Genomic DNA, 27,682 nt, shown 5'->3' with positions numbered 1-27,682 from the left:
GATGTACATGAGTGCACTATACACCTCGGGGAGAGTCCTAGAGGAGAGGTGTTCTTGACTTAGATCTCCTTCACACACCAACACAACTTAAGAGTAAGAGTGAGGGGGAGACTCGGAACGAGGACTTAATCTCCCCAAGAACAGGAAGAAAGGGGGAGAAGGAGAAGCGGGGAAACGGACAAAAAAAGAGGGAAGAGGAAGAAAAGGAAGGGGGGAAAGGGAGACAGAGAGAGGAGAAGGAAAGGGGAGATAAAAAAAAGAAGGAACGGAACGAAAGGAGAAAAGAGAGGAAGGAAGGAGAGAAAGAAGAAAAAGAGAGAGGGAAAGGAGGGAAACAAAAGAGGAAAAAGGAAAGGAAGGAAGGAAGGGAGAAGGAGAGGGGAACAGGGGGGGGGAGACCGGCCGGGGGGCGGGCACGCGCGCGGGGAGGCGGGGGCCCCCCGGAAGAGGAAAAGAAAACAGAGGAGGGAAAAAAGGAGGGAAGAGGAAAGGGAAGGGAAGGGGAAGAGGGGAGAGAAGGGAAGAGGGAAGGGAACCAACGAGAGGGGAAAAAGAAAGAGAGAAGAGGGAAGGGAGAGAGAAGAAGGGCAAGAGAGGGGAGAAAGGGAGGGGAGAAAGAGGAGGGGAGGAAAAACAGGAAAGGGAAAGGAGGAGAGAAAAAAGAGAAAAGGAAAAAAGGGAGGAGGGGGGGAAAAAGAAAACGAGGGAGAGGGAGAGGACCAAAAGAAGGAAAGAAGGAGGAAGGAAAGGGAAAAAGGGAGCGGAAGAAGAGGAGGGGACGGGAAGGGAGGGGGAAAGAAAGGAAGGAGGAGAAGGAGGAACAAAGGGAAAGGACAGGGGAGAGGCGGCACCCCCAGGAACCGAAAAAGAAGCAAGAGGAGAGTGAAGCGCAGGAGGAGACAACCTCCAATAGAAAAAATAAGAAAAGAGGGGGGGGGGATCAGGCAAGGTACGACAGATTGACCGAGGTTTATCTAAAACAAAAAATGAAGGAGGGATTTAATAGATTAAAAGAATGAGGAAGATGGGGAAAGGAGAAGATGGGAACAAAGATAGACGAAAACAGGACAGGGGAAGGGAAATTGGGTGGTGAAAGGAAGAATGGACGAGATGGAAGATGAGAAGGGAGCGGGTGATGTATCAGCACCAGAATAGGATGGAGGGATACTGGTTAAATGTCCTAATGAGATTCTTAGGAGCCTCTCTGTTATTCCAAAGGTTTGGATGGTGGTTATGGGAAAGGAGAAGGGAGGCAGGAAGGGGAGGGAAAGGGTAAAATGTATCATCCCCGAAAACATGTATCGGATGTACTTCAGAGTGCCCCAACACCTCCGGGGGAGAGTCCTAGAGGAGAGGTGTTCTCGACTCTAGATCTTCCTCACACACCACACAACAAGAGTGGAAGGTTGACCGGGGAGACTGGGATACGAGGACTCTAATCCTCCCCTCAACGAACCAGGAAGAACCTAGCCAGGGGAGACCACTCTGTGAGACACCTTGTTGGGGTCTTTCAAAACCAGATTGACCAAAATAAAGAGGTGCGGACTTATCGGAGGAAGAAATACAACCGGCAAAGCGAGGTGGAGAAAGGGGATACGTTACCACTGGTCTCTGCTCCAGAATCGATTCTACTGAGGTATCTTCTCGATCTTCCTATTCTGTTAGAAAAGGGGTCGGATCTTGTACTCAACATCCCATAGCTAAATATGTTTCTTATAACTCTTTGTCGACTCCTACCGTGCTTTTATATCCTCTCTGTCATCGTATCTGTTCCTAAAAGTTGGCAGGAAGCCTATGCTGATAAGAGATGGAAGGAAGCTATGGTAGAGGAAATGCAGGCAATGAAGAAAAATGACACTTGGGAGCTGGTTACACTTCCTCCAGAAAAAAAACCAGTGGGCTGCAAATGGGTATTTGTGGTTAAACAAAATATGGATGGATCAGTCAACAAGTTGAAAGCTAGACTAGTTGCAAAGGGGTTTACCCAGACCTATGGGATTGATTATCAGGAGACCTTTGCCCCGGTTGCGAAACTAAATACTGTGAGTTACGGTCTGCAGCTGTGAACAAACATGGAACTTGCACCAACTAGACGTAAAGAATGCCTTCTTACATGGGGAGTTAGCGAGAAGAGGTCTATATGGAAATCCCACATGGTTTTTCCGATGACAATACTGCAGGGAAAGTCTGTCGGTTGAAGAAGTCAATATATGGGTTAAAACAGTCTCCTAGATGCTGGTTTGGACGCCTTCAGAAGGCAATGACTTCTATTGGGTACAAACAAAGCAATGCTGATCATACACTATTTGTCAAGAAGTCAAGTACTAACATCACACTTCTCATTGTCTATGTAGACGATATTGTCATCACGAGGGAATGATGGTGAAGAAATTCAAAAGTTGAAGAACTATCTTGGCAAAGAGTTTGAAATTAAAGATCTAGGGAAGTTCAGATATTTCTTAGGGATTGAGGTGGCTCGATCAAATAAAGGTATATTCCTATCCCAAAGAAAGTATGTCCTAGATCTATTATCAGAAGTGGGAATGTTGGGGTGTAAAGTAGTTGATACCCCTATTGAAGCTGGAGCTAAACTTAAAGAAAAAGAGGGAGAACCAGTGGACAAAGGAAGATACCAAAGGCTGGTAGGGAAGCTTATCTACTTGTCTCACACCCGGCCAGACATTGCTTATGCTGTAGGTATAGTGAGTCAATTCATGCATGATCCATATTAGCTCATATGAAGCTGTTATCGGAATACTACGGTATTTGAAGGGAACTCTGGAAAAGGAATACTTTTGTCACCCACCGATAATCTAAAAGTAGAAGCATACACTGATGCAGATTGGGCTGGATCTCCAGACAGGAAGTCAATTTCAGGTTACTGTACCTTTATTGGAGGTAATCTAGTTACTTGGAGAAGTAAGAAACAGAATGTGGTAGCTTTATCTAGTACCGAAGCTGAATATAGGGCTATGGTTCGTGGAGTTTGTGAGCTACTATGGTTGAAAGGCTTGCTGCAAGACATTGGAGTCCAAGTTCCAAACCCCATGATGTTATATTGTGACAACAAGGCTGCTATTAGTATTGCTAATAATCCAGTGCAACATGATCGAACTAAGCACATTGAAATTGACAGGTTTTTTGTCAAAGGAAAGTTGGAACAAGGGCTTATCTGCATGCCTTTTGTAAGATCTGAAGACCAGTTAGCAGATGTTTTCACTAAGGGATTGAAAGAAAGAGATTTCCTTCATATTGTAGGCAAGTTAGGCATGAGTAATATCTATGCCTCAACTTGAGGGGGAGTGTTGGATTCTATTAGGAGTCTAATAAGAGTTTGTATAGGAGTTAAGTTAGAGTTTGTATTCATATAGAATTCTATTCCTTGTAATATTCTACTTTCCACTTAATTATAAATAAAGGGCTTGAGATCATGGATCAGTAAGCCATTCTACTACAATCGTTTATTTGTACAGTCATGTATGTCTAGCTGGGGTTTTACTTTCAAGAATCTAAAAGCTGACTAATCAGGGTCTCATCTGTCCATATCCAATTGGATCTCACAAAAATTGTCATTATAGTTGTGATCAGATGGAGTTTAGGTTGTCATTACAGGGAATTCTGATGATTTACAGATGCCAAAGCAGTGCAGGACGGTTACCAGGTGATATTGGAATGTCTGATAATGACTGGAGATGAACTGAAGTTTGTATAGATATTTAATGGTGTTATATGGTCCTTGGTAATGTTATAGATGTTGCACATATATTGTGACAGCTCTGGCAGTAGATGAGGAGTTCACAGTCTAGGCAGGTCAGTTTTGGTGCAGACATGTTCTGACTGTGTATGGAGGTTTCTTGCCAGAATTGATAACTTTTGGCAGCTATGTGCTTATTACATGTTTATAAAGTGTTTGGCAGAAAAGGCTAAAGCAGCAGTTGAAGCTTCTGCACTGAAGAAGTTGAGTTCATAGCTTAAAAAACTCTGTTTTTGGAGCCATTGTCATATGGTTACTAGCATATGTTGAAGTTGTTCTGTGCATGGAACTCATGTATGGCCCAGTTGTGGTTCCAATGGAACTGGTTTCACACTATTTTAATCTTGCATGGAGTTGTGGATATTCCCATGTGACCTCAGAAATAGAGCAAATTGGGAGAGTGTGGATAATTCTAAGGTACCTGCTAGAAGTTTTTCCTCTAAGTAGATACCTGTTCCAGTAATTTACAGGATTCTGCACATTTTTGTATATTAGAGATGTGGCACAACTACCGAGGTGGAAGGACTCCAAAATGCTCAGATTCCATTTCTGGTATTGGTGGGGTGAGCGCGACTGAATCTGCTGTGGCATACACCAATGAATTATTTGAGCTGCGAAGGATGTGCCATGAAAGAAGATATCAAATATGTAGCTAATGTCAACGCACGTGAAACTGCATGAATTCTCGACTTCGGTTTGAGTGGTGAACATGGTAACCATCACGTAATGTACCACCATGATGCTAGATTACACCCTAACTTGATGGTTTGCCATGTATCATTTTTTCAGAAATGATTATGTTTATCCTGTTTGGGTTTTCTGGTGTACTGAGAATGATATGACATCGATACATGGAAGTACAGCTTGATACTGTGCCTATGTAAAGATTCCAATCTAAGCTTTTATGTTAAACTTGAAAATAATTGATATGATCGGGCAGATCTAAAGGTCTACACTACCACATGCCTTAATTGAGACTTGATCTGATGGCCTATGTTGGTGGTTAGTACCTCCTAATATGCTGATGCCATGCTGACCTCTGGTGAGCTGGGAAATCATAGATCTTCTGTAAAATACCAGAATGCAGTGTTTGACAGGAACTGGCTTATCTCAATTGTTTCAACACTATTTTGTAATTTACATAGAGTGGTGCATTCAGAGAAACAATAGGAATGGCTCTATGCGGATAAAAACGAGAGATGCCTTCTGCAAAAGCTGTTTTCACAGAAAACAGATTTTGAAACTTTCCTTGATTCACTTGCACATGGAGGAGTATGTAAGTTGCTGGTTTGCCTTTGGAGATGCTGGTGAATATGGAAAGAGATTGGTATTCTATGATTCTAAAACCCTAATTTGTAACGTTGGTGGTTGAGACGATTGCATTGAAGAACATTGTAGGTTTCGTTCTCATGCATTCATGGAGACAGACATCAATTAAGTTACACAGGTTAAGCTAACATGCACTTGCAAGTCCCTATTTTTATTTGTCTACTATAATCAAACACCATAGTTGGTTAGACCACTACTTTGTGGGTGTAGGCACAGTGTTGAACCACGTTATATCTTGTGTTCTTGTGATTGCACTATTATTTGTTTGGATATTGGAGTGCTGTGGTGATGACAGTATGGATGTGCACCAGTCCTAGCCACTTCTTAGTTACAAGGTGGAGGCACATAGTGTTTTCTATCTATGTGTGTGCGCGCGCCAGAAGTGGGATATTGTTTTTAGTGTGATTTCCTACAGGGTTGTGTTGTTGGTGCCATGCCATGATATTGATAGATAAAATGCTGTGATTGTTTGAAATATTGAGGGTTTGTTGAGAGAAAATGGGAGAATGTTTGTAGATGTACATTAATTACGGTATTACACCCCTTAATGTTATTCTTGGAATATAAAAAACTGATACTTTAATTCAAGCTATTGATTTGTTCTGGTATGATCAATGCCATGTTAAAAAACCTTGGGGACTTAGCTAACTTTATACGGATACCAATTGGGCCTAAGTTTTGGTCAGAACTGGTCAGAACTAGGTTGAAACTTGAAACTTGGTATTTCTGAAGTAAAAGTTGGCATGTGATTGCTAATCAAAACTTGGCCAAAACCACCATAACTGGTCAAATGTTGGTAAAACTTGGTATTTATTGGTTGAAACCATTGAAATTTCCAAAGTATTCTTGAAACCTTGTACTTTTTCAGCTCCCTTTAGGTTTTGTCTTGGTAACCTGTGAAACTGAGATATCTTGGACGAAAGATATCATGGTTTCCATGAACAGTGGACGTAGGTAGGCTATTTTTGTTTCTTATATTACTTTTATGGGTAACATGTTGACTTGCATAGCTAGAGGAAAGTTAACTGAATGGCAACTCATTAGTTGCAACAGTGGTCCCAACCATGAAGCCTGCACGTTGATCCTGTATCACCATGCCCACAAGGGGGGAGTGGTGAAAATGGTGAAACAGGGACAGACTGGGGATACTGCCTGCACCTGTTATAGTGTGGCCAATTGAAGGCTGTTGGTTAACTGGCAGTGTTTCAACTTTTGATAGAGGAAGTTGGTGGACAGATGAATGGTGAAGGGCAGGTGACGCCTGTTAACGCAGTTGGTGCCACTGGGCTCCATTGGGCCACAAATGAGTTCTTCCCTTCTCTTGCTCTTCTTCTAACTTCTTTTTCTGTATTCCTTCTTCTCCTCTTCCTTCCTCTGCTGCAGCAACTGCTTGGCAGTGGCTACTTCTGCCCATGAATTTGATTCTGTTCCAGTTACTGCAGAAACAAAGGTTCATTGGATTTTTTCAGGATGAGTATTGGTGTCTCAGGTTGCATTAATCCACATCGACTGGATTGGGTCAATACAACCGGTGATGCCCCTTTTTTGTTTTGTCCTTTTTTATTTTGTCCTTTTTTATTTTATTTTTTATTTTAAGTTGTTAATGTATTAGGTAGCTTGCCCCTGCACCTAATATTTATCAAGACTGAATACACCTGTAGAGACTAATGGAACTGGTAGCTTGAATATAGCAGTACAGTAGCAGGAAAATTCAATTGTGAACCATGGGAATCATTACGCCTTTATCTCTAGGAGCATTTCTGATCACAACCCTAAAACTTCATTTCTCTCCCCCCCCCCCCCCAAAAAAAAAAAAAAAAAGAATCTCCAAACTATTGGAAGGATCATAAACAAAGGAATAGTGGTCCTTCACTGTCACATTCCATCAGTTTTACCTTAAAGAGCTACTTTCAAGCTGATTGTGGGAGTTTTATCTTTCAATCTGAGAGCGTGATGACTCGTGACTAGCGTGCAATCTGTGAGACGTTAGGTCAAGAAATTCCCAATTATTATTGGATTACCACAAAAGCCAGCCTTAAGCCCTTATCTGGATGCACTTATCATGGATGGGCTTACCAAGAGATTCAAGACAAGGTTCTGTTGTATATCCTCCTTGTTGTGACTTCAGTTTGGTAGATGAGACAAAAGTAGCTATTAATGCTCAATTAGAGCTATGAATGTCAACTTTGGAAAGAACAGGCTTAAGTTTAGTAGAATGGAAATTGGAGTGTATGATGAATGCTGAATTAGAGTTATGGATGTCAACTTTGAACAACAGGCTTAAGTTTAGTAGAATAGAGATTGGAATGTTTGATGTATCTTTTAGTTTCCCTCTGATAGATACCAACCTGGTGTGGATTGTCAAAAGATTGCTGCAAATGACCGTTTAGATATCTTGGTTCACTCATAAATAAAGAAGGTGACATAAAGGATGATGTTTCATCACTTTCATAGAGTATTGAAGTGGGAGGGAGAAATTGGAGAAGTTGTTTTAGGTATCTGGCATGTTCCTCTAAAACTTAGAGGAAATCTCTGAAGCACTGTTGTACGACTGGTTATGTTGTATGTGATGGACTTATGGGCAGTTAAGAAGTTTCATATTGGGAAGCTATGTTTAGCAGAGATGAGGATGTTAAGATGGATATCAGGAAAACTACGGAGGGTGAAGTAAGGAATGGTTGTGGTAGAGTTGTTATGGGAGTTGTCTTTATCAATGACAAGTCTGAGAGGTTGTTTCAGCCTTTCAGGTGGTATTATCATGTTTAACAGAGGACTATGGACACCGCAGTAAGGAGTGTGATATGATCAAGATTGAGGGAACTGAAAAAACCAGTGGCAGACTTGAAATGACCTAGGAGAACTTGTGAGGAATGACCATGGATATAGCCTATTGTAGGGCAAGGATTGATGTAGCAGACCCTAATCCCATTTAGCTGAGATTATCCTGACATGCTGGGTGTGGCCTTTTCTTCTTACTTTCATCTTTCTTGTTTCCTTTTATTTACAATCTTTCATTTTAACTCTGTCCCATCTACTCATTTGATTTTTCTTGTTTAGGCTTCAGTTTCCCCTACCTTGTTTTGTTTGAATCCATTTACCTGATCCCCTTAAGTTGAAAGGCTGCCTTTGTTGTTCTTTTTGATGTTGTTGCATGCAGTAGTTGCTAGAATAGTCATTGCATGTGTCAAGTTTTCTTTAGGAGCTGAAATCCTGATTTATTCACTGTAATTGATATTCATGCTTCTAAATAGACACACTGTATTCTTAACTTGTCAGATACCTATTTGTTTTAAACAAAAAAGACAACTATTTTTGTTTCAATTTCATGATTCTTAATGCATTTTTGTCCTTCTGCTTTTAGGTTTCTCAGAATTGCCGACATCCAATGGCTTCCTTATTATTGAAGCAAATGGTGGTTTGAATCAACAACGTCTGTCTGTATGTTCTGCTTGTAATAATGAAATGATATTTGGGTTTTTATTTTCAGAGGATTACATATACTGTTTCTAGTTTTGGTTTGTCGCCTTTCTGGCTTTGTGATTTTCAGATGTTTCATAATTTCCATCATATGGCTGTTAATATAATATAGCTTCTTCAGAACACAGGGTCATACACAATCTGCAGGGAAGTGCTTAACTTCCTGGCAGGTCATTGCAAATTTGAGTTAGAAATTAGGATTGGGAAGAATCTAGCAAGAGGAGTAACAGCTGGTGGGACAAGAAGAAGGAAGAGAAGAGAGAAAGTAGAAGAGCTAAGAGAGAATCATAGTGAGGGACAGTATCCCCCTCTCACCTATGTTTTTCATTAACAACTTTCTAAAATTACATAAGCCATCTTGGGCAGGTAAAAAGGGTTCTTTTTTTTTTTTTTGGGTGGGGGGAGGGGGTTGGGGGGGAGATAAAAATTGCCACTTAATATGACTTAAAAAATTCATAACAAACCAGTGACAAAAGTACCATTTGAAAACATAAAACTTTTAGCACTTAAAGCTTGAGAATATATGCCATGCGTTCCAAACTTGTACCAAGAGTAGGTTCTTGAACTGGATAGGAATGAGGTCCTTGGGGGGGGGGGCGGATAAATTAGTTGCAGCATGCTAGCTGCTCCACAACCGCAGGCTGCTAGTTGTAGCGTGCTAGTGCGTGCTGATTTACAAACCCATTGGAACGATGAAGAGGAAAAGGGAATTGCCAGATTGAACTCCTAAGAATTCAGTCAAAAAAAGAAAGGTAAAGCTCAGGAACAAGCACTCAAACGGTTGTCGAATTAAAATCAGTCTACTAAGGCCCTATTGAATTAAGCGAGAGAAAGCTCAATCGAGAGAAGGGAAGAGAACAACTACTACAGCAGGTAGAAATTGCAACTTAATATTAGTTAAAAAGTTTATAACAAGCCAGTGACAGAAGTACTATTTAAAACAGAAATTCTTAGCACTTAAAGCTTGAGAATAAATGCCATGTATTCCAAACTTGCACAAGAGTAGGTTCTTGAACTGGCTAGTAATGAGGCCCTAGGTGAAAATATGTGCCACTTGATCACTTCTCTTCACAAAGGGAGTAAACCAAGTCTAACCCCCCTCCCCCTTTTTGTTCCCTGATGAAGTAGCTATCAACCTCAATGTACTTTGTCCGGTCATGGTTAATGGGACTATGAACATTACTTATAGCAACCTTGAGATCACAGTAGAGCTACATAGGTCCCTTGATGTTAAACCCCAACTTTTGAATCGACTGCCTTAGCTATATGAGTTCACAAACTCCATGAGTCATGGCTCTAAAGTCTCTCTCTCCTCCTAATCTGGCTAGACCTGGTTATTTTTTACTCTTCCATGTTGATTACTTCCTACAAAGGTAAAATAACCAGAGTTGAGAGATATTTGGAGCACAGCATCTGCTTATTCAGACCTCGAAAAATGTTGCTGCTGTTTTGTTGGCTGGATCTGTTTATCTATATGTACGTTCCTATTGTCACTATGTTACTGTTTGTGAGATTAAAAGTAGCAAGTGCACGATATCGTGTAGCTAATGGGTCGATCTCAAGGAGATATGCCACTTAGAATTCAACTTCTTAGTAGTAATGCGAGAGTGGAATGATTCAATTTTTATTAACTAATTAACTAAACTAAATGATCCTAATCTATACATCTAATGCAATCGAATTGAAACGAAAAATAAATTAAACACAATCAATACATAAATAAAAGACAGGAAAAAAAATGCAAATAATAAAAATAAAAGGAAAGGGGAAGTGATCCGAGTGTCAACTCTGGATCGAGGGAAGGGGAGTAAAATAATAATGACTTTGACCGTGGACCCTTTGCCGTAGCTTATAGTCTACCGATCGGGGGAATGGATATTAAAGAAAAAAAACAGTGCAGAAAGTAAATAACATAAAGTAAATAACAAAGCAATAAAAGGAAAAGGAAGCCTTAACCAAAGAGAGGCACGACTGTAGGCATCTCTAATCAAGGATTCAGGGGATGGGAGAACAATAAATAAATGTTGAAAGTAAATCCTAAATTAAGAATATGGAGGGGTAGATGGAAGCGGGAATGGAGGGAGGAGAGAAGATTAATAAAGAAGGTTACTTACTTGCGAATTGAACAAACGATTCGAATCTCAACCAACCCTAACAACCAGATCTAGATCTAGAATGATCTAAATCTGCAATTGCTAGACCCAGAGAAAAACGAATCTAAAAACTTGAAACTTGAACTTGAATTGCATTACATAAAAAAAATTAAACCTAAACATTCAATCTAGAAATTAAAATCTCACAAATGCAAGCAAAGAAAACTAAAGAAAGCCTAAATAAACTGAAGAGAGAAGAAACAATGCTTCTACTAAGCTCTAAAACACGTTCTCCCTTGATGGAGTATGCTCTCCTTTTATAGAGTTTACATGAGATGTGAGGCACAGCTGAATTTGAATAAAAATCAGGGTTCCTATTTGATTCAGCCAATTAGGGTTTTGACGTACTAATCGGACCGACTTAGAGAGATCAGATGCACAATTCCACCGTTGGATTTGAAGATCAAGAAGTCGTGAAGCTCTCCTCCAAAAATCAGCTCGATTGGACACCGGATGACCATTCGATGAAGGGCATGATTGAAACTGGACAGAGACATTCAAAAACGGGATTTTTGCCTCTTCCTTCTCTAAATATAATTCTTTTTCCTCTTTTTCTTTCTTTAATCAAATCACAAATATGAAATAAGATATTGAGGTATGCAAGGACTCTTTTCTCCATTTGGACTCTCTCAATAATATCTCTGTAGATTTGATTGATAATTTATAATCTCAGCCGTAGATCAAATTTGTCTTCTTTATCTCTTAAATATTTAGGAGTTGGCCCATAATCACATCTCTGGCCCATAATCACATCTCTAGTCCATCATGCTCCAAATCAGGCCCATTTTTGCATTTGAGAATTTAAATGGACCTCTTGACGTGTAAAATTGCATGATTCATATCCAAAACTCCAAATATTTGCTTAAATATTGAAAAGTCCTCAAATCTGCAAAAACAATATAAAACCCAAGGTAGTTCCACTCTTAAGTGTGTAAAATGCATGCTTTATGCCCTAAGATTTCACACATAAATGTGCTCATTAGTTACCACATCTTAGTCTCTAGCCATCAACTAATCCTGAATTTTGGAGGGTTGGTTCAATATACTTTATTGTTCTTTCTTTGTTAATTCTCTCCCTACTCCATTGATTGTTTGTGGTGCTGTAATTTCAAGTTTTAATCCATTCTGAGCCTATGGTAGTAACAAAAGGCTGCTTCCTAGCTTTATCATAGTAGGAATTATTTGTTATATATTGTGGGATAATGTTGGGAGTTCAAGGATCATTTTAATCGACTGTTTATGTGTTTGAGCTTATTAAATGTGTGGGATACAAATGGGAATTCAAAGATCTTACCTATATCTGGATACAATTGCGATCGGGTTTAGGTCGTACCTTCCCTTACATTAATTGAACTGTAACGTCTGATACCAATCTTTGAAGGATGGTTTGTTATCTGTGTTACTTTGTTAACTTGGTCAGCCTATTGAGGTCCCCATTTGAATTGATGGATTACAAGTTGAATATCTGAAATTTGTTGTAGTACAGTTAGATAAAATTAGCTTCTGTGGGACAGATGCAGCCAATACTGATTTTCATATATTTTATGAGTGTCGTGATGGATTTTAACCCAGAGCTTCCAGTTATTTAACTTGTCTTTGTGTTTGATACAGATATGTGATGCAGTGGCTGTGGCAAGGTTGTTAAATGCGACACTTGTTACCCCAATGTTCCATTTTAATAGTGTTTGGCAGGATTCCAGGTGGGCTTCATGCTAGTTCTATTATATATATGGTTCCAATTGTTTATATTCTTGCTCTTTTCTGTAAGAATATTTTTCTAGATCATAATGTGTTTTCCTAAAAATTCAACCCTTTGCTTGCCGAATCCACATATTCAACATAATTTTTGAGTTGTGAGCATGCGAACTTGGTGGTTTGTACTTCTTAATTACTGAGACGTGGGTAGAATCTATATCATTGTATGTATTAACAATCTTAGAGATTCCATGGCCATCTACTTGATTTGGTAGAACTGGAAACAGTGCTGGGGTTGGTTAATTTTTAAGGAAATCCTGGCCTGGGTCAATTGGAATAGTACCCAATCAGCCTAGCTACCTATGACATAGAAATCACATGTTTTGTGACAAGGCAAATTAAAGAACATTGAGGAGAAGAGAAAATAAGAATAAGAACTACAAGTAGACAAAAATAGAGAATTGTTAATGTAGTACTGTATTTGATTGATGAAAACAGTAGCAAAATAGGACCTTTCACAGGAATCAAGTTCAGATTTGATAGACTTAAGATGAAACATAATTTAGATGTGAAAGAGGGCTGAAACTAGAGTGGTATTACAAGGATAATAATATAACAATATGGGCTGTGTAGATCTTTAAAATAGGGGCAGAATTATGATGAAGAAATTGAAAGGACAACATGAGGGAATTGAAAATAACAATATAACACCCGGGCTTCAGACCACAAGGTGGATCGATTGGATCAAACACCAACCTACCTTGATCAAATACAAGGAGTCTCCATAGAGAAAGAATGCTAACAAAGCAATTTGATTTCAATAGATGAGTTTAGTCTTCTCCTCTTACATAAGTCTCTTTATATTAGCATTCTAAAGAGACATAAACATTAATGGTAACATCCAACCACTAGTTAACACCACCTACCTATTAATAACTCAACTACTACCTACCTCTTTGACAAAGGAAAACTCCTTTGACAATGAGTTCTTTTATTTTCAAACCATAGCCCATTTTATTGACTTTTTAAAAACTAGACTTGGGCTTAGGTCTAGACTATGAAGTTCAACTTAAGTGGACCAACTTTAACCCATTAAAACAGTCATAGCCCATGAAAGCCATGGGCTGATTCAGGTGACAGCTTTAGGCCTTTGATGGGCCTGACTCAATGGGCTTCTTCTTTCGTAAATATGTCTTCAATTCTGCATCAATTGTCCTATCAGTAGCTATGCATTGTACACATAAATAGTAAAATAATAAACTGCAAGAAAATTCCTATCTAGATCAATAAGAATACATTGCAAAATTACTCCTTTTGTGTAGCTTATTGCTTTATTTCTTAGGATTATGTTATACCAAAGGAGTGATTTTCTACTACATTCTTATTGATCTAGATAGTGACTTTCTTGCAATTTTTCATTTTAATATTTATATATACAAGGGACCACTACTGATTGGACAGTTCTCTACTTTCTTCTAATTGTTCTTTCCCTTTTGGTCTTCTTTTCTCCTTAATGTTCTTTAATTTGCTTTGTCACAAAGAAATGACAATAACATAGCTAACCAGCAAAACTGGACTGCATGAGTATATCAGTGGTAGAGATCAATGGCTGGCAAACACACCCAGATATGTATCAGACAAAAGAACAGTAGGAAGAAGTATATTCCAATTCAGCACTGTTAACAGGAATAAATCAGACCAGCTTAGGTCTGGTCAGAGATAACATCTGCCAATAGGAACAACAGTGAGAAATCTTCAATAAAAAATTTCTAAGTAGCATTGAATGATATAAACAGCAGAAAATACCAGCTGCTGGATGAAAAATAGATGCAGGTCAAAAAATCAACAGCAGTGGGAGTGAAATATCAGCTATAAAAGATTAACTTATTGCTGCAGGCCAGAGGATCTTCAAAAATAAGACATCCAATTAGACAGAAATATCCATGTTATTGTAGTACATGCAATATTGCTCTGGTTTGTACCACCTTGATAATGAGTCTGGTATCTGCCCTGGCTTGACTTGGCAGGAGCCGTACTATTCTAACGTCTTAAGAACTAGGATGGGAGGCATTCATGAGTCTTTGAACTACCTTATTTGCATCATGGTAGTGCTCTGCTCAATCATAAAGGCACTGTGGTAGTTGGGGCAACTGTGTGAACCTTCAACCTCGGCTTTCTTGCTCTAGAAAATTCTTCATTACTGCCAGCTTCTCAATAGTCCTCACATTTATTAACACTTGTTGAAAAATAATACACTAGAGAAATATAAAGAGGACTTGTTCACATCCAATATCATATCATGGCATCAGCCTGGATAGTAATAGCATATCATATCATATTGAAGGTGCAGAAGCAAGTCAAGCAATAATTAAGATACTTGATGGGCCAGATTAATGAATCTGAGTGGGAAAGTGAACACCAATAATTACAATAGCACAGAACATGTAGGAGCCGTTGGTAAAGGATATCAAAAATATCAAGAAGTTACACCAGACCAGGGCAGGAACATAGAAATCTCAGATCTGATCATTTGACATCACGGACACCATCATGAGAAATAAAAAAAATCATTAAATGTATTCCAGCCACCTAGCTGGTCATGTTTTGGGAGAGTTAGCAATTTGGGATCAATAAAGAACCAATGGTTTTTTTTACACTGCAGTGATCACTAGATACTGGACATATATACTGCTGCAGATCAAAAGAACGCTCTGTTATGGTGAGCTTAAGAGAGAGAGAGAGAGTAGGTGAAGATAAGGGGCTGTTCTTATTGGACCTGGTGGCAACCCAAGAGGGGGTGAATTAGATATTGTAGAATATATTGACCAATTTAAACGTTAATTAAATAATACAAACTTGCAAATGGGAGAAACAGAACTTATTGGAACTCAATACCCATTCAAGACAGGGTCAAAGGAGTATAATAGCAGTATAGATTTGAACATATATTGTGGTTGTCAACCTTGCATGCGCCGTCCAAGATGTTCATCATACTTCCACTTCTGCTATTCGATTACTTCAGTAGGTGGTAACCATGGTGGTCTTTTTATGGCTCACTATGCAACCATTGGTTGCTTTCTGGAGTCGCCATGTTTTACAAGTTCATCATCAAAGCCTGTGGTGTCTATCACAGGTTCACACCAAACATGAGTGTTTTAAAGCTCACACTTAATATTTTCAAGGAGTTGTTGATTTATTAAACTCAGCTAATCAATGCCTGTTGAGTGCAGATATAGAAATACATCCTTTATCCCATGTTCCTATGTAGAGTGATAACAATTAACACAAAAATATACCTCTCAAATGAAATATACAGATATAGGTGTCCTTGAGATCCTCCAAGCTCAACAGTCATGTGCCTTCCACAATATTACCCAAAGGGTGTTGCTGCAAGTGCACAAAGACTTCTCCAAGACTAAAATGATATGCCAATGGATATAGGATTCTTTCTTTAAACTTCCTTGTGCTTCCTATATTTATAGGAGGAATAATTGGAAAAAAACCACGCCCAGAAAAGAAGCTCCCAACGGTCACAAATATAGTCGTTTCACAACTGTTGCTACAGTGCCAGGCAGTCACTGGCTGGTCGGTTGGTTGGTTGACCTTTGTCTTTGGATACTATTAGTTCTGCTTAGGTTGGATATATCTGATTCTTTTTCTTCGTGTTTAAAATTAAACTCGTATGGATTTTATACAACAAGAAGCATGCAATCAGCTCTATTCGAGGCCATATGCTAGAATATAATTTTTGAGGTATGAAAAATAGTTACTGCACGTAGCACCCTTGACATGAATATATGCACTTTAAGGCCTCGTGTGTGTGTGTGTGTGTGTTTGAATATCCATTTTTAAGTCAAGTGCTTGTGATTTGATTAATATACAACAATGTTCATGTGAAACAAATATATATTTTGTCAGGTCAGTTTTGACTCGTATTCAAGGTTAATCATCTCGAACACAAGCTGATAATTGCTTTTGTTCTTTATAAGATCTAACTGTCAAGATACATATTCTTCTTGATGGGAAATTATTTAAAAAGGATAACCCCTTTCTTTTTATTACTTTCTGCAGCAAATTTGGAGACATATTTGATGAGGAGTTTTTTATTTCTTCACTTGGAAATCATGTTAAAGTGATCAAGGAGGTCCCAGAAGATATACTTCAGCAGTTTGACAACAATATAAGCAATATTGTCAATTTGAGAGTTAAAGCATGGTCTAGTCCAGCATACTATCTGGAGAAGGTCCTTCCAAAGCTGTTGCAGATGGGGTATTACATTCATTTTTTTGTTTCTTGATTCGTTCATCCTTTAGCAAAAATAATTGGAGGTCATATCTCCAGTCCTAACCGGCTGTTACATACGGATATTTGAACTTGCTGACAAGTAATTGTTGTTTTCGCTTTTTTGGTTATTTAAATAGTCTGCCTTAGTGATAGATCTAGCACCATATGAAGAACTTAGTTATCATCCGATCTCTGTCATCATACTGGGGTTCAATACTGTTTACTTGTTTATATTACTTCTTGAGGGGCATTGAGTCTTTTCCTAGGTTCAGTTCTGTCAAATGATATCCTTCTGTGAGGCTTCTGTTTTATCCATGTTGTGGTTGTATTTGCCTCCGTTTTCATATCTCCTCTACCTCTTAAAATATGGTTCAACTCCAAAGAAAAGCCCATAAATATTTATGTTCACTTGAAGAAAAAAAAAATTTTGTTGGGGGGGGGGGGGGGGGGGGAGAGAGAGGTTTGACGTGAGGAAACAGAATTTCTGTGTGAACATATCTTGCTACTCTTATTTGATGAACTTGTTCTTTGACTTTGACTACAAATGAACCATATTAAGCCATCTCCAGAATAATCAGAGTGCTAAGGCTGCTCCTTTGTTGGGAACCTTTAGTTTGGTCAAGTACTTCATTGATTCCTTGCATTATTTCATTTTCAAAACTCTCTCTACCAATCAAGTACATATCAGTGGATCTAGAGTAGTGAGAATACCACTCTCATTATGGTAAGTACTGGTCCAGTACTCCCTCCTCAGTTCTTACACCACCATCCAGTATATCTCACCAACCCTGACCGTTGAGCTGGAGCATTGACATCTCTCATACCCAGCATGGAACACTAGTCAAGTTTGAATCATGACTGACAGAATTTTTGAAAATATCAACCAACTGATATGAACAATAACTCTCTTCGTAACAACAACCTGCACAAAATTACAATTTACTTCATGTCTGTTCTCAGAAAAAGCTGGATTACTTTCAGTATAAATAGCAACTTGATTGCTATAGAACATCTCCATTGGTTTGGTGACTGGATAACTAAGTTCTCCCTTGATAGTTTCTAGTAATATCAACTCAGCCATGGTGTAAACCTGAACCATTGCCCGATAATCAACTTCAGTACTTGATCTTTCAACAGCACTCTTATTTTTTGCTCCTCCAAGCTACTAGGTTACAAGCCCGAGCAATTTATAATCTGCTAAAGTAAACCTTCTATCATCATTTAACACCATCCCAATCAATGTTAGAATTGCCATCAATATTGAAATGATTCTATTGGCTAACAAAATTTTAATGCTCTTTACCAAGAAATTCCTTCAGATGGCATATTATATGAAAAACAACCTCCTATAGAATCTCCTTTTGTGTGTCTATAAACTGACTGAAAAGGAAATATCAGGACGAGTTACAGTCCAGTAAGTCAGCTTGCCAGCAGGATGCCTCTAATTTGTCTGCAAACTTTAAAGGGGTGAACCCTGAGCCAAGTTTCACCAAAAACAAGAAACCCTGTGCCAAGGGATTCCTCAGAAGTAGAGTCGGGGGGGGGGGGGCAATTTTCCAATGCAGTCTTATGCTAGCAATTTTTGCTGAGAGGCTGTTTTGATGCCTTGACTTCAGGCTCCAACTGTGGCCCGCCAAACACTGTGCCAAGGCATGCCTCCTAATTTGTCTGCAAACTTAGCATTACTTTTACCACTAGGCATTGCATCCCAACATTCCAGTCTAGGAGAAAAGGTCATTAACATACTTTCTTTGAGATCAGCTAACTCCCTACTTCTTGCAACTTCAACACCAAGGAAATGCCATTGCTGCTGAGGCTGAAATTGTCTCTTCTAGTGGAATGTAATCTCTTCTATGCCATGAGAAATATCACCTCAAATAGAAATGCCATCAGCATATACAATCAACCCTATGACATCAAAATTATCAAGTGCTTAACCAAGATGGGATGATCAGAGTGACAGTGGTGGAACCCACAACAAATGATCGACTGAATTTATCACGCCAAGCATTTGGGATTGCTTCAAACCACAAATAGTTTCTTGTAGTTAACACACCTTACAAGTTCCCCTTGTCTCCCCCTAAGCAACATAACTCTGTATTCATTTCTTCTTGCCAATCAATATGCAGGAAAATATTCTTACATCCAATTGATATAAAATTCAACTAAGTTAACAGCTGGAGATTAGTGTACAAAGAGGATGCAACTTAACTATTAGAAAAAACTCCCAAAATATTCAACACTCTAGGTATGAATGTATCATTTTCTTATGAATCTAGCCCTTGGTTACCCAATACTACCATAAAGATGATAATAGCAAATCTCCGGCTGCACATCACTACTTTTGTCCTTTGGGTGATACTGTAAGCTCCCAAGTATTCTGATTGATCAGGATTCATCTCAATAGCTTCCTTGGTATAGTGGATAGAAACACAGAAGCGTTAGGAAGGAGGTAAATGTTTAAAGGAAAGAAAATTAGCAATGGTAGAAGGACATTTCCAGGAGTAAAATAGCACTTACCCTTATAAAGGCAAGTCAAAATTTGTAGCTGCAAGGGAAACTTCAGGCGAAGGATATTGTGGTACAGTTGGCAGGGTTCTAATGATTCTGATTTGAGATACCTTTTGATGTATACATTCTACTTACCTGGAGAGGAGAAGACATTCAAGTGGATGAAGAAGATGATTGATGATCAGAAGAAATACTATCACAAAAAGGAAGGGAAACAAAAGGAGAGGTGATGGAAAGGCGGAAAGGTACTGTTGCTGCACAATCCTGTTCGTCCCTTCAGCCGGATGAACCTGCAAGAATGAGCTCGACCGTGGAGGTCGAGTTTTCACCTCCGACGATCTAGTTAGGAATCCGATTGAGGAAGACAAGAAAGTAATGAACAATAATAATTCGAATAGTGATGGTTCTATTCAGCGTACCTTTCTCTTGTGCTCCCTTACCTTTTTATAGGTTTTCTACGTATGAGTTCGTCTCGAACTAAAACATTACTTGGACTGCAATACTAACTTTAGTGATTGAGTCCTACTCAAATATGAGTTATTGAGTCCCAGTCGAATACTTTGTCTTCGGTTATCAATCTACTAGGATTCACTTTGTTATCCTGCCTTTACGCTTGTATATCCGGCCTTGACTTGGTCTGTTCAACCTGGGTGTATCCGAACTGGTTCGACCTGGGTTTATCCGACCTAGTCCGACCTGGGTTTATCCGAACTGGTTCGAGCCATTTTATTTATTCTATATCAGGTACAATAGAGAACTTTTTTGGCATCAGAAAAATTGGGTGTGCTCACTAATTAGGTAATTTTGGCACTATCTTAGTGTTTCTAGTATACTAGACTGACACCCTTGTAGCCTTTTATTTATATGAGAGTGCCCAAGATATACACATTTAGTAGCATGAGGGGAAATCTTATAAAGTATAACCCCATGAATATGAACAAAACATTGATAAATAAAACATGAAGAGGACGAAAATGCATAGGTTAAATGCGAAAAAAGATCAGAGAAAGCTATTTGACCATCCAAATAACAGACAGCATCTGATTATTAATTCTCAAGCATTGAGAAATACATCTCATGCATATAGATCATCATGGAACAAGCTACTTCCAAGAGATAACTGATTTTTCTGCTTGACAACTCTGTTTTGCTGAGGTTTATAGGAACACACTGTATGAATGGTATTATGTATAGTTCTTTTCTCATAGCATGATCTGGTACCTCACCATCATTAATCAATAATGTGGTTAGTTTTACCATGACTTTCCCCTGAATTTTGACTTCAGCTTTGACATTGAGAGGCATTGTCTCTACAAGCAGAATGTTGTAGTATACGTAATTTTGGGGTATTTTTTACTGTTCACTTTACTGTTCATGTGAATAGTATTATGCCGTTGATGTTATTCTACTTTCTATTTCTAATGTAGGAGTTTTGCTACATAAGTTCTAGGAGTTTTTAGAAAGCATAGTTTCTATTTTGGTGGTAGTTTCTATTTTCAGAACTTCTTATTTTAGGAGCTAGGAAGTTACTAAAGCTGTAATTTTTTGTTTCTTTTTTCTAAAGGACAATTTCTTGTCTCTCAAGTTGTATTAGATTCATTAAAAGCTATAAATAAAAGGGCTTTGTGATTCTAGACTCTTTAGCTAGAATCACAGGCCTCTTCTACTAGTTCTTCATCTCTCTTCTCTTCTTCTTCTCTCTTTTCCTTGTTGAAGTTCAACTGCTGTTTTGATTATTTAAAGCTTGTTTTCTAACATGGCATCAGAGTTTTTTTTAATCAAAACAGTGTTGTTCTCAATATTCTTTTCTGAAGTTCTCTTTTTTTTTTTTATTGTTTTCCTTGGTGTGCAACCACCTAATGCTGTATATTATGGACTGTTGGATTAGGTCTTCATGTGCAAGGAAAAATTTTGATCGATATGGTAATTTTGACCTTGAAAAATGTCGAAATTTCGATCGAAACTGGATACTTTTTATCTGACTCTTGAAAAATCAATTTCGAGCCTCAAATGCACTCAAATTGATTTGGATTATTGCATACTGCCTATTTCAAGCATAATAAACACCATATAACTACTAGTTTACTAAAAAACTACTGAAAATGTAACATCCAAGTATCCAACATTCCAAATATATAGTACATGAATCAGAGAAGAAGCGGGAATGTTATTACTTACAAGTTAATGAGTTAAAAGTCTATTCTATTCAAGCCTCAAGGTCTCCCTCTTCCGTCTGCTCCCCATACAAATGACAATACAACTCCCATGATGTTTGCCCCATATAGTTTTGGACATAGTCAACAACTGCATCTCTGTACGTGGCCTCATCCACATGCATAAGATTTCCTGACGGTGGGAAGTTGTGAATCTCCAAAGGAACTAGTGGTGGTGGGCCTTGTGGCTGTGGAATAGTGTGGAAAATCTGCTCAACAAATGAAAGAGCACCCTGGCTCTAAGGACTAGGAGAAGGATAAGGATACTGATAATGTCCCAATGGCTGACTCCGATAATCGACAGTGGGAGGGACACCATAAATAGTAGGAAGAATCAAAAAATAATTTTGACACTACAAATTCATAGATCAACACTCTAAAGTAAACATACATAAATTTGGAAGCAATCTAACATGATTTAAGGCACAAATGAAACAAAAATAAAAAAATGAGGAAGTTGGTTACTCACCTTGCAAGATTTGAGAAAATGCACAAATGGAGGAGCAAATCAAGTGTTTGAAGGAAATGGAATACGAGAAATTAGGTGTAGAAGGGGATGAAAGCAAGAGAAATCAGCAAAAATTTCCAAAGGAGGTCGAAATGTAGAGGGCGATATCACTCGATAGGTCCAAAAGTGGCTCGGTTTGGACACTTTATAAGCTGCGCAGTAACATTTCGGCCCAATATGGTATCGGGCCGATATTTCAACTCGTATCGACCGATATATCGGTTGATACAAAACGATATGGATACTTTCTGTTCCTACTACTACATTTCGTTTCGAATTCAAAAAATGCAGACATTTTGATCGATATTTTGACCATATCGATCGATTTTTGTTTCATGTTCATGTGAACTGATCTTCTCTACCTATTACCTTACTCTTACACGTTATAGAACTTGGATTAAATATTGTTTTCTACCTACCGTCGTTACCTCTTTTTTGCTGCACTTTGCAAACTTTTTTTTCTCCTATTCGGTCCTAAGGTTGCAGAATTCGTTTTTGTGCTCATTCTACTTCAAGTTTTGGAAAATTGATTTGAGGGATATCTACCTCAGTTTAATGTCTTCACTTACACGTGACTCAACCATGAGTACGGCTGAATCTAAAGGATCTCAAGGAGATCATGTAAACGTTCAAATTACATCTATCAAACTCAAAGGCAGTTCTAATTACTTGTTGTGGTCACAAGCGGTTCGGGTGTACATACTTGCAAAAGGTAAGCTTAAGTTCATTGAGGATGAACCTCCTGCTGAGACTTAACAAATCCTATTTTAGTTGGATCCAAGATGATGCAATCATCCAAATTTGGATGTGGAATAGTATGGAACCTGATATTGCAGCGAATGTTATGTTCCATAAAACTACAAAGGGAATATGGGATGACTTGCAAGAGACCTATTCCCAAGCTAAAAATATTACTCGAATTTTTAGTATTTATGAAAAGTCATTTCAATTTTAGCAAGCTGACAAGTCTCTACAAGATTATTAGTTATTACAACTCCTTTAAAGGTATGATGGAGGAGTTGAATGTCTTTTAACCTCTCACCACATATATAGAGAAGCTTAAGGCCCAACAGAATGAATTTTTGTGTCCAAGTTTCTTGCAAGATTGAACCCTAAATTGAAATCTGTTAAAGGACATCTTCTTGTTGGTGAGCATGTCCCTAATCTTAGTGAAGCATATTCTAGACTTCAACGTATTGCCTTGCCTGAAGGGAGTTCTCCAGGAAAAAGTTCTAAAGGAGAAAATTCAGCCTTCACTACCTCTCGTGGAAGGGGATGTGATTGTGGCTCAGGGGGAGTTAGCAGGTCTTTTGGAGGTCGTGGTGTTCAACTGTTTGATAAGACATCTCGACTTTGTACTCATTGCGGTAAAACAGGCCACTTAGTGGAAGCTTGTTGGGCCAAACATGGAAAGCCAAAGTGGGCCAAGCACCTTGCCAATCATGTCGTTTCTGATGGTGGTATTGATACTGTAACAAACAACGATAGTGGTTCTAGATCTTCTTAAGGGGACTTGTCTAAGACTCTAAGAGATGATGTAAGCCAAATCCTTCGCCGATTGCAAAATATTAAGATCGGCACTTCCACATCCACTGGTACTTCTGCTGCCACACTTTCTCATGCAGGTACCACCCACTTCTCACTTCTACTCTCACCCCTTAGATCATCGATTCAGGGGCCTCTTCCCACATGATTGGTAAGTCATCACTTTTCAGCTCCTTTTTTAAATCTACCACTAAAAATTCTATTGTCATAGTAGGATTTCCACACCTATTCTAGGCTCTGGAAGTGTTTCTCCTACACCTTCTCTTACTTTATCATCCGTACTTCATGTTGCTAACTTTCCTTTCAACTTATTATCTGTTAGTCAATTAACTAAAGCACTGAACTGCTCTGTGACTTTTACTCCCACTTATTGTGTTTTCCAGGACCTTTACACGAGGAAGACGATTGGTGGAAGGTGTGAAAGGAACGGACTCTACTATCTGGACTATGCTACCCCTATTGCAGTTCTCTCTAATGATTGTGTAGATGCTCTTTAGTGGCACCGTCATTTAGGCCATCTATCTTTACCTATTAAAAAATTTATTTCCTTCTTTTAAATCAGTGTCTTGGTTAAATTGTGAAGCGTGTGAGTTAGGAAAGCACAATCATGCCACCTATCCTCCACGCTCTATCCCTCGTAGTGAGTCCTTATTTTCTCTTGTTCATTCTGATATTTGGGGTCCTTGTAGAATTAGTAATAGGCATGATTTTTGATATTTTGTTACTTTTGTGGATGATTCTCCCGTGTTACATGGTTGTATCTTTTAAATGATCGGACAGAGTTCTTAACTACATTTAAAAGTTTTATTCATGAAATTCGGACTCAATTTTCTCTTCCTATTAAAATTTTTCGGTCTGATAATGCTTTAGAATATGTGCAACATGATATATCTATCCTATATGATTCTTTTAGAATGATTCATCAAACCAGTTGTTCATTCACTCTCCAACAAAATGGAGTGGCTGAACACAAAAATCGTCACCTCTTGGAGGTTGCACACACTATTTTGATTCAGATGAATGTTCCCAAGAGTTACTGGTGTGATGCGGTTTTGGACCGTTGGTCATTTAATTAACCGAATGCCTATGACTTTGCTTTCTAAAAAATCTCCTTTTTCAATTGTTTTTCCCAATAGAGAACCATTTTAGTTCCACCTAAAATTTTTGGTTGTGTGTTTTGTTCACATGCCACATCCTTTGGATAAACTTTCCCCCCACTATGTTAAGTGTATTTTTCTTGGGTACTCGTGTACTTAAAAAGTTTTTCATTATTATGATCCAGTTCTTCGCAAACAATTTACAAGTGCGGATATGACCTTTTTTGAAGACATTCCTTATTATCCTAGTCAATCTGTGTCTGTTGAAAATTGTGTTTTGGATGATACTCCTCCTATTCTCTCTTTAGTTCCTTCCACTAGCAATGTTCCTCTACAGGTTTATCAATGGAGACATAAGTTGGCAAAACATATTGTGGGTAGTAGAGTTCCTCCTAACAATATTAGCGGCTCTCCTTTAGTGGAGCATGAAGCTGGCCCTACGGATGTTCCTTCTTCATCCTCTCCATTGACAGATTTTTTCTAGTGGAGATCCCACTCCGCCTTCAGATGACTTACCAATTCCTTTAAGGAAAGGTACTCGTACTTGTACTTAACACTCTAACATTGTTTATTCTGTCTCCAATTTTGTCTCTACCTCTCATCTCCCTCCTAGCTTTCGTTGCCTTGCTTTGTCTATGTTTGTCATTCATATTCCAACCCATCATACCAAAGCTCTTAAAATTCTTGGCTGGAAAGCTGTAATGGATGTGGAAATGGATGCTGTATATTCTCGTCATACATGGTCTTTAGTAGACTTACCTCCTGGGAAAGATGTGGTCCACTGTTAGTGGGTGTATATTGTTAAGTACCATTATGATGGTACGGTTGAAAGGCTCAAGGCCCGCTTGGTGGCTAATATACACAAACATATGGTGTGGATTATTTTGAGACTTTTTCTCTTGTGGCGAGACTTAATTCTGTCCGTGTTTTGATATCTTTGGCTATGAATTATGATTGGCCTCTTTTTCAGCTTGACATAAAAAATGCATTCTTATATGGTGATCTTCATGAAGAAGTTTACATGGAGCAACCTCCAGGGTATGTTGCTCAAGGGGAGGACAATGTTTGTGTTTGCAGGCTTCATAAAGCAATTTGTGGACTCAAAGTCTCCACGAGCTTGGTTTGAGAAATTTAGCAAGACTGTGGAGTCTTTTGGTTTTGTACAGTGTTATTCTAATCACTCTATGTATGTTAGACGGTAGGGTGATTGTGTTGTCTTTATGACAAGTTCATGTTGATGATATTGTCCTTTCAGGCAGTGATGTTGATGCAATCCATATAGTCAAGGCATACTTACAGAAATCTTTCCAAACCAAAGATTTAGGTGATCTACAATATTTCCTAGGGATTGAAGTGATCCGCAGTAAACAAGGAGTAAGTTTGTCACAAAGGAAGTATGTGCTAGATCTTTTGACTAAGACTGGCATGCTTGCTTCTAAACCTAGTGACATTCCTATGGATCCTTAGTTGAAGTTAGGACGTGATGATGGTGACTTGTTAGATGATGGTTATCGTTATAGGAGTCTTATTGGGGAACTTATTTATCTTACTATTACTCGTCTGATATTTCTTATTCTGTTGGTGTGTTGAGTCAGTTTATGCAGTCTCCTAGGAAGGCCCATTGGGACGCAGTGATGAGAGTGCTTTGGTACCTTAAGAATGCGCCCGGAAAAGGGCTCATCTATCGACCAAATCGGAGTATGGACTTGGTTGCCTTTTCTGATGCAAGTTGGGCTGGATCCATCATTGATCACCGGTTAACCACAGATTATTGTACTTTTCTTGGTGAAAATCTTTTGAATTGGAAGAGTAAGAAACAATTCACCATTGCCCGATCTAGTGCTAAAGCTGAGTATAAGGCTATGGCCCACACCGTTGCGGAGTTGATGTGGCTTTGTTCATTATTAGAGGAAATGGGATTTTGAGTTTCTGCCCCTATGAAAATGTTTTGTGAAAATTAGGTAGCCACTTATATTGCTAGTAATTCTGTATTCCATGAGAGAATGAAGCATATAGAGGTAGATTGTCACTTTGTGCGTGATGCAGTCAAGAAGAAGCTTATAGCGACTCCTTTTGTGAGCTTTACTGACCAGCTAGCTGATTTGTTCACCAAAGCTCTGTTCAGACCAAGTTTTCAGTTTATCTGTTGCAAGCTGGGCATGGGAGATTTGTATGCTCCAGCTTGAGGGGGAGTGTTGAAATATACATAAATTTGGGATATTTTACTGTTCATGTGAACAGTAAAAACAACTTTTACAGTTCACGTTATTGTTCACATGAACAGTCTTATGCTATTGATGTTATTCTACTTTCTATTTCTAATGTAAGAGGCTTGCTACATAAGTTCTGGGAGTTTTTGTCGATGTTATAAAAGAGATATCATCTATGGTTAGAAAGCATAATTTCTATTTTGGTGGTAGTTTCTATCTTCAGAACTTTCAATTTTAGGAGCTAGGAAGTTACTAAAGCTGTAATTTTTTGTTTCCTTTTTGTAGAGGACATTACTTGTCTCTCAAGTTGTATTAGATTTATTAGATTCATTAGAAGCTATAAATAAAAGGGCTCTATGATTCTAGACTCTTTAGCTAGAATCACAGGCCTCTTCTACTGATTCTTCATCTCTCTTCTCTTCTTCTTCTTCTTTTTCTCTCTTTTCTCTGTTCAAATGCAACTGCTGTTTTGATTATTTAAAGTTTGTTTTCTAGCACAGAATTTTACTAGTGTTTAACTAGATGATGCATTGACATTACCCTCTTCATGATTCAGTCTGTAAGCTAATGTTGTACTGTATTTGAATGATCAAAGTAGTCCAATCATGATCTTTTCACAGGGAATGAGTTCCAAATTTGATAGATTAATATAAGACAAAATCAGATGTGAAGCAAAACTAATACCTAGACTGATATCAAAATGATAACTCTAGAATAGCTTTAGAACAATAGGAACAAAATTGCACTTCAGAGTAGGGGCAGAACTATTAATCCAACTGAGCTAGAGGGCAGTGGAGATTATCCTAAATAAATGAGAAAGATACCCTGAAGATCTGAGATCAAGTAGAGGGACGGATCTGATTATTAGAAAATTAATAGCTAGAACGGCTTGTTACTAGATGGAGA

General features: G+C 38.5%; 1 protein-coding gene across 1 annotated transcript in view; it reads left to right on the top strand.

Moving 5' to 3' along the window:
* Positions 1–27,682, top strand: part of LOC149021341 (O-fucosyltransferase 9-like) — a 57,249-nt gene that overhangs the window by 13,150 nt on the left and 16,417 nt on the right. Inside the window, exons 3-5 of the mRNA XM_089149588.1 lie at positions 8,445–8,521; positions 12,325–12,413; positions 16,480–16,677. Of these exons, the coding sequence (XP_089005714.1) occupies positions 8,445–8,521; positions 12,325–12,413; positions 16,480–16,677 (364 nt within the window). The remainder of the gene's footprint in view (positions 1–8,444; positions 8,522–12,324; positions 12,414–16,479; positions 16,678–27,682) is intronic.

This window comes from Hakea prostrata, chromosome 3 (assembly GCF_041222555.1).
Source record: "Hakea prostrata isolate BN-2017 chromosome 3, UWA_Hpros_2, whole genome shotgun sequence".
Lineage (NCBI taxonomy): Eukaryota > Viridiplantae > Streptophyta > Magnoliopsida > Proteales > Proteaceae > Hakea > Hakea prostrata.
The sequence above is the reverse complement of the archived record's forward strand: the minus strand, read 5'-3'. Positions and strand labels throughout refer to the sequence as shown.